Raw genomic sequence first — 8736 nt, 5'->3', positions numbered from 1 at the left:
CTTTTCTGAAAGCCTTGAACATTTCAAGTGTTTCAGACTTATGTCTCATCAAATAGACATAACCGTGTCGATTGAAATCATCAGTGAACGTTGTTGGTTGTAATGCTCTAGGATGATCCGTGATATGGCATTTTGACTTTGTATTGATTCATTGATTAATGAATGCATTACATCCCCGTTATATGATTGGCATGTTTGTTATATTTCGGTATCCTTGAATCATTACAGAATGATTCTAAACTCCCTAGTCAGTCATCATTGTGGGAACAATGTTGAATCAAGACTAGCATGAGGTGTGATCAATGCATTGGATGTAGATCACAATCATGGGTTCTCGTTGTGAACGAGTGACTGGATGACCCGCATGAGATTGTCACATGGACAGAGTCATGACTTGAATCTCATACAGCGGTTCGTTCTTGGATCCTCAGACCTGAGATGTCTAGAGTATCTGATATGAGGAGTGGCGTGTCTTGACTGCGTCCAACGTCGTCTTTAACCGGATGATTATAACGGCGTTGATCAGATACGTTCACGAATCATATGGAGATAATAGACATGCAATATGGGACTTATCACCTCCTCAATAGGAGAGATATCGCTGGGCCCTCTCGTGGAAGTCGGACTATGAAAATGCGTGGTCACGCTATAGATTAAGTTGCATCTATTTTATTAGTCGATTTGCCAAGACGAGAAAGCGGTTGAACTTGAAGGGTGGCTCACACCATGCCCTTGTTCAACTTATGATATCGTGAGACAAAGGATCAGAACTCGAGCTGTTATTGCCTTGGTTAGATCACCTCTGACTCAATTCAACGTGGGTGGTCATGGCGTCTTGCTAGAGGCTAACCATGACTTGTAGATCGGGAATGGTTCTCGAGGTTGCTTCCACTGCGAATGGGCCTACAGGGTCACACACCATTAGGGATGGACTTATATGTGAAGTATCGGAAAGGAAGACTTGGATTTGGTCGAAAACCGGTTTTCGGATCAAATCAGAGTGTTGGGACGTTTTCAGCCTTCTGACTCGGACCGAGTCAGTCGGACCGAGTCAATTCCATGCGAGTCGAAGCCCAGAAAGTGTTTTGGGCTTGGCTGATGTTTTGACTCGGACAGAGTCAAAGTGTTGACTTGGACAGAGTCAGAGTGTTGACTCGACAGAGTCAGAGTTTTGACTCGACAGAGTCAGAGTTTTGACTCGACCGAGTCAAAACTTGTTGATGGGCTTGGGCTGATTCGTTCTGACTCGACCGAGTCAGAGTTCTGACTCGGACCGAGTCAATACTCGGAAAAAGTCACTTTCCAAAAGGGATTAGGGTTCCTATCTTATAAGAAGGGTATTGGACGCCGTCCTCAACCTAATACAGACGAAAATAACCCTAAGACAGAGCAAAAACTCAGAAGAAATCGTTTCTTTCATAGTTCTAGCTCCCGGGATTAGATCCCACTTCATATACTTCACAGATCCTAGCAGATCGGTTCCAAAAGCGTTTGGAATCCTTCCCGTCGGTGTGGATACGTGTAGAGGGACTGTAACTTCAGTCCTAGTTGATTAAACAGGCCCCGGATCGACTCCTACTTCCGTTTCTTCGAGAAAGAGGTAAGTATTCGATTCCCACGGTGGTATACACGATATGTTCGGGTTTTGCAGGTTTGGTTGCGTGTGACGTTTGACTAGGTTCAGATTATCCTTCCGCTGCATGAAACCTAGTAAACCAAACCCTAGATCGATATGATCGCATGCTAGGAACCCGTAGCGAGACCCAACAATATTCTATGTCAAAATCCCCAAAAATTTGAAAAACCCAAAACCCTAAATTTCTATCGGTCAAATCCCGAAACCACACTTTAACTCGACAACAACAAATTTCAAAATCCAAAAAATCTGAAAGAAATTGAAGTTTAACCTACCATGTTTTTGTCTAACCCTCAATTCCATAAGGTTTTCATTCTTGGTCGAAAATTATGACGAAAATAAGTAAAGAGATGATTTTAAAGTCATGTTCTTCCATCTCGTCGTTCTTTGTTCTTCGAATCTCGAATCTAACTGGAGATTTAAACAGAAAGTAGAATTTTTGGTGAGAATTCGGCACAAAATGCAAAAGATTGGAAGTTTTGAAAGAGAGAGAGAGCTAGAACCGTGAGAGTTAGGAGAGAGAAGAAAAAAATTTAAGAGAGAGAGGGAAAGAAGAGTAAAGTTAGGAGAGAGAGGGAGAAAAGTAAAGTCACGTAACTTTACTTTTTTTTTTTAATTTTGAATTTTTTAAATTGAAATAAATAGAGGATTTTTTGTGTTTTCATTAATATGTAGGGATTTTATTGTCTTTTATAATGTCCAACACTTTTTTTTTTTTAATTTTTTGTTTGGAGGATAGTGGTAGAAGTAGGTGTAGCACTTAAAGGGTATTGTAGATATATTCCCTCGAGGTTCCGGTCCGGTTTTCATAACTTAGCACGTTGACGATTCGCTCTCAATTACTGGAAGAAAGATTGTTAAAAGAAGGAACATTCACCTTAGCTGTATATGTACATATAACATATACACAGTTAAATATATGTGCTACTGAATCAAAGAATCATCAATACATGAATTGCTCTTCTCCACGAAGAAAATGAAGAAGAGCAAGAGACCAAAGATGTGGGGCATGAGATATGTTTCATAAAAAAAAAAAAAACAGTAGTTTCCATGTGAGGTTAGGAGAGGTTATAGCTTACTGAAACCATAAGGATGGGTCATGATGTTTCGGCAGATGCTCCATTCTTACAGCTTGTTCTTCATGTAAGGACGTTTGATCTGTGCTTTTCCTTGCCTGCCTTTCAAAGAGTTCGTTAGTACCCTGGACTTGTCTGTACATCTGATGAACACTCAATTGATCTTGAATATTCGGTTGAAGAATGTTCTGGACTTCCATGGCCGTTGCTTCATTTCCAGATTTGATGTTGTGGGAGATGTTGTAGTAGCCGGAACACAGATCATAAATGGTTGATTTCCCGTCTTCGGGAATCGTACGACTGGTTAGACCAAAGAACGGCGAGAACGGGTTATTTGGAAGTACTGCTTGCTTGGTTTCGAGACAGGGTTGGTTTAGGGTCATGGGTTTAAGGTTGTTTTCGTGCAGATTTGTTGCTCCTATCCCGAATGAGTTGCCTCTGTAGAAACATGTCAGTTGGTGGTTGTCCCTTGAGATCCTGTCATAAAATCCCATTTGGGCCTCGCTGTACAGACAGAGATGATTCTCACATTTATAGATCTTGTGATGCAATGCTATGTCCGGATTGGCCTCGAGCTTCCTCTTAGGAACAACGGGAGAATCACTCGCAAAAGCAGAAACAGGAAAATAACCGAATTCTCTGGGAAAAGTATTAGGGTAAAGTTCTCCAACTATGACCTCTTCTCTGTTGATTGCAGCGAGCCACATGGAGCTTTCTCTGGCTGTCATTTTGCCCTGCAAGCATTTAGACTGTCTCACAAGCTTACGTATCTTGGCAATGTCGGGAGACATGTGCTTTATCACTGACATGAGGACCCCGACTTTCCAGACCTTCTTTAAATCGTGAGGTTTCTTGTATGGTGGAGGAAATCCTCGACAATCCTCAGGCAAAGACAATTGGGGCCACCACTCTTCCTTCCCTGTAGGCCACCACGGTGGAGTAACACCCTTATCAAGCGGAAAACGCCTCTGTGGAGGACTACAATGCTGCATCAATGCTGATAAAAGCGACCCGAGAGTTGTATCCTGAAGCTCGAGCAATGTGTGTGGAGTAGAACCGACGACTCGAGACCCCAAATCCTGTCCAAGCCCGGAAGAATTGTCAGTCAGATGCTTGGCTATGGCATATGGGCCGTTCCTGTCGAACCTCACCGTATCTTTCCACCATTCCCGGAGATTATCAGAGGATCCCATGACAGTTTTCCCGTTCTCTTGCACGATTCCATAAACAAAACCATGAGCTTTGCAAACCTCCATAATTTTCAACATGTACTTCAAGATCCCACCTTGCGCTCTATTCGTCTTCTTCTTCTTCCTGTCCTGTTCTTGCAACTGCAGAGGATTCTCGGAGCCATCGGGTTTTGTCCCTTTGCTCAGTTCCTTTAGCCGCTTCAAACGCAACTGGTCTCTCCACAACCTCCGTTCGAGCTCCTCCACTTCGACATCCGTAAAATCATCAACAACGGTAGCAGCCAGCTCTTGTTCAGCTTGATGGAAACAAGCATTTCTCCCCAACAAGGCAGCAGAGTAAAAGTCAAGATTCCCACAGATTTCCGTCTCATCGAACATAATTCCAACAAGATGATTTTTCTTCGGATTCTCGGTTTATTCCTTCGGTTATAAGGGAGTTGCATCCAGATTCGGACTCCAAGGTTTCACAAAACTCTGTTCCCATTGAAAATTATAACGTCATTCATAAACTTTGTCATAAAACTTGCATCAGTATTATGTAGCCAAAGAACTCAAGATCATATCTTGTAACCAAAATCACTGAATAAACTTCACAGAGAAACCGCGTTTCAAGACTCGGATAGTTTTCTCAGCATCAAGTAAGCAATATCAAAAGGTACGATACAATTCATAAAAATCAAAGCTCAGAACATTTTAAGGCTCCTTTCACATTGTTTGATAAAATGGATACCATCCAAATTCAGTCAGTGTATGATGTTTATAACATTGACGTACAGCGATATTAACATAGATAATATCGGTAGATTTACTGCGTTATTGCAGACAATTTTTGTGTTACCATCAAATTAAATCGTCAATTTGAAGAGCTAATCCTGCGTAATCTTAAAAATTGAAGCCCAACCCATCACAACTTTCCAGGAAACCAGTAAAGGGTTACCTCCAATTTTCCTGGAAAACGAACTTAAACCCGACTGAGGCCATTGCAACAGAAAATCATCAGTCTAGCAAACGTATTAAGAGAACCCAGATGGGAAAATACCGGAGAGGAAACACATAAGAAGACAAAAGGGTCGGTCTACGATTTTCCAACCAGCCCAACAGAATTGGAAGACGAAACAAAGAAAATGACAGAGAATTTTGAAAAGAAATACGTAAAACAACAGAGTTGAAGGAAGAAAAGTTACCCCGAAAAGGCGCAGAATCTTGTGCTAACCCTCAGAAATCAAACCCAGAAGCCACTGGAACTGAGGGGAGAGAGAGAGGTGATATGGTCGACTTCGTGTTTGCATATATGTGTGTGTATATATATATTTGCATTTATCAGAAGCGCAGTGAAAAGCGTGTCAGTCAGACCAACCGGTGCGAGTCCGAGAAGTAACTTTCCGTATTATATTTGCTTTATTCCATTTAACCATTTTACGGTAAAAAAGATGCTTGTTTTTTACCCCAAAAACACTACGTATTTTAATACATTATACAAAAAGTACAACAAACATTTGTTTTACTTTTTCAATTAATATAGATATCTTTAAAAAATGAATACGTATCAAATATTTCACAATTCAGTTTGAAATTATTTAATTTCGAATCGATTCAACGATTCTATGTCCATATTCGAAGTGTGTGTGAGATATGGATTTTTTGTTATTTTATAAAATTTGATAATCAGCGTATAATTGTCTGAAATAATTCGTCATAGTTTAGTTCAAAGTACAAAACATATAGATCAATTCATATAGATATATGGCATATAAAAAATTCAATAATATCTAATTATTGTATGGTTAACTATAATTTAACGTGTAGTGTGGTTTTAGAAGTTTTCTATGATATATGGCATGTTTCTTTAGTTGGTCGAATTTTCTAGCCAATTACATAAATTGTTGGGGACGGCGGTTGTTGACGACGAGAAAACTCCGCCAATTCGAAAGATTCCAGATAAATACATATAATAAAAAATTATTGTCGAAGTCTGTGAAACACAGTTTTCTTAAGATCGATTTCCATGTCACCTATAAAGCTTCGAGGTTATTGGAGTATGGTAAACTCCTATGATACAACGACCGCGTATTCTGGATAAGCTTTCCAGAATACCAAACAAACTGAGAGAGAGATATGAATAGAGATGTGAATGCTCAATGTGTTCTTTTCTTGTGGTGTATAAAATGATCTAACCAAGACCTCTATTTATACTAGTGGAGAGAGTATCTCACATTAATTTATAGAATCAATCAGATTCAAATTTGATATTATTCTGATTGATACTTACCATAATCAATGGATTTTCTACAGATTTTATGGGCTAGATCTGTTTTGATTCTATCAAATAAATCAAAATTCAACAATCCCCATAAGAATCAAAATAGGGTCTTGCGTTAGGCGAAATCTAAATATATCTCATGCAACTAATGCACTATATACAGATGATATGCAATACAAAGCTCGTTCATTGAGAGTGTACTGGGTTTGGAAAGGTAGTTTTACATTTGAACTTTCCATAGTGAAATACTATCGGATGTACTTGCTAAACAGTTAACACGATATCTTGAACTATTCAGCTTTTATGAACACCAAGACAACAATACTTATGCAATATCTTCTCTCTCTCATTAGTTCATTTGTTGCGCCCATTATAGCCCTAGGACAACACCTGATAGTTTTCATCAAGTACTTTAGACACTACAAAAAAACTTGCATATAACGACGGAATTTGCTACGGTTTGCGATGGATAATTCTGTCACAACAAAGAAATAGATGATTTGCGACAGAAAATAAAAATTGTGACGGATTGCGACAGAATATTCCGTTGCAATGTATTTTGTTTCGTTTTTCGATGAAATTTTTTGAATTTTGGGGGCGTAAATTAATTTTATTTTGTGACGGATTGCGACGAAATTTTCCGATATAAAACCGTGAGTCGTCTTCTTCATTAGACTTCAAAAATTTTTGATAAAAAAACAAAAATCGTCAAATTTCTTCTAAATCTCTCCAAGGATCGCCAAATTTCTCCCATAAGATAATATATATGTATGTATATATGTATATATGTGTGTTTGATGTGTTTGTGTGTGTTTATGTATGTGTATGTGTATGTGTGTATAAGTGAATGTGTATATGTATGTGTGAATGTGTATGTGTGTGTTTATATGTATGTGTAAGTGAATGTGTATGTATGTGTAAATGTGTGTGTGTGTTTATGTATGCATATGTGTATGTGTATATATATGTGAATGTGAATATGTATGTGTATGTATATGTAATTGTATGTGTATATGAATATATGTGTATATGTGTGTGTTTATATGTATGTGTATGTGTATATATGTATATGTGTATGAGTATTTATGTATGTATATATATGTGTGTATATGTGTATATGTGTATGTGTGTATATATATATGTGTATGAGTATTTATGTATGTATATATATGTGTGTATATGTGTATATGTGTGAATGTGTATGTGTGTTTGTGTATATATGAGTATGTGTATATGAAAATATATGTGTATATATATGTGTGTATGTGTATGTGAAATGTATATGTGTATGTGTGTAATGTATGTGTATGAATGTATGTGTATATAGGTGTATGTGTATGTGAAAATGTATATATGTATGTGTATATATAGTATATAATTTTTTTATTTTTTTTATAAATTTTTTAAAACATTTTTTCCGTCACTTTCCGTCGCAAAATGCAGATTTTTTCCGTCGCAAAACTGCTACAGATTAACGACCGTTATACGTTTGCGACAGCGCTATAGCGACAAAAATAAGTGTGTCGCAAATTCTTAATTGCGACGGATTTCCTTTATATTTCCGACGGATTTTTCCGTCGCTATATAACTGTTCTTTTGTAGTGAGAGAACTAACCCTTTTGTCATTTTCATAGAAGCGACCGATTTTATACTTAATATAGGAGATTTTTCTCTTAGAGTATCTCATTATACTTCACTCTCGTAGGAGATAAGAGAATATTTAAGAGCATAAATTCAATCTTACCAATTTATATCACTCTTATCATAGGAATGTGAAGAGACATTTGTCTTGAGTGATCCCATCGACCTCCCACAATTCGGTTGTCCCATTGAACCTAACACTAGTGGTTTGTGCAAATAGATTGGGTTGCCATCATGGTGGTTTATCATTCTATAGGCTTTAGTTTCATTTTCCTCGATAATATTTCTACCTGATCTCTATTAAGGGCTTTAGTCAAAGGACCAACCAAGTTATCTTTTGATTTCACAAAACCAATAGATATTACTCCATCTGTCAGTAATTTTCTGACAGAATTATATCATCTATGGACGTGTCGCAACTTTTCGTTATAAATATGGGTTTTTGCCCTTCCTATTACTGATTGACTATCACAATGTATGCAAATTCCAGACGTATGTTTAAGCCATATAGAAATATTCTCAAGAAAATTTCGAAGCCACTCAGCTTTGTCACTAGCAAGGTCTAAAGCTATGAATTCAGATTCCATAGTTGATCTTGCAATACACGTTTGCTTGGAAGATTTCCACGAGATAGCACCTACACCGACAACGAATACATATCCACTTGTGAATTTATTCTCATTCGAGTATGAGATCCAGTTCGCATCAAAATATCCTTCTGATACTGATGGATATCTTGTGTAGTGCAGTTCATAATTATCTGATACTGATGGATATCTTGTGTAGTGCAGTTCATAATTATCAGTGTACGTACCTTAGATATATAAGGAGTCTAATTATAGCCTTCCAATGATCCAAACTTGGATTGCTCGTATATCTGCTAAGCTTGTTCACAGTATTAGCAATATCAGGCCTTGTGCTATTCATAAGATG

General features: G+C 37.8%; 1 protein-coding gene across 1 annotated transcript; it reads right to left on the bottom strand.

Moving 5' to 3' along the window:
- Positions 1-2558: 2558 nt before the first annotated feature.
- Positions 2559-5170, bottom strand: LOC104804688 (protein ETHYLENE INSENSITIVE 3-like). The gene is made up of 2 exons (XM_010529025.1): positions 5087-5170; positions 2559-4376 (listed from the first exon to the last, which is right to left on the bottom strand). The coding sequence occupies exon 2, from the start codon at positions 4278-4280 to the stop codon at positions 2712-2714; it is 1569 nt and encodes a 522-aa protein (XP_010527327.1). The 5' UTR covers positions 4281-4376; positions 5087-5170; the 3' UTR covers positions 2559-2711.
- Positions 5171-8736: the final 3566 nt, after the last annotated feature.

Source organism: Tarenaya hassleriana, unplaced genomic scaffold, assembly GCF_000463585.1.
Source record: "Tarenaya hassleriana unplaced genomic scaffold, ASM46358v1 Cleome93, whole genome shotgun sequence".
NCBI classification, from domain to species: domain Eukaryota; kingdom Viridiplantae; phylum Streptophyta; class Magnoliopsida; order Brassicales; family Cleomaceae; genus Tarenaya; species Tarenaya hassleriana.
The sequence above is the reverse complement of the archived record's forward strand: the minus strand, read 5'-3'. Positions and strand labels throughout refer to the sequence as shown.

What these genes read in the sequence shown, in the direction of transcription:
- LOC104804688 (XM_010529025.1), bottom strand. Translation starts at nt 4,280, where the DNA reads ATGTTCGATGAGACGGAAATCTGTGGGAATCTTGACTTTTACTCTGCT.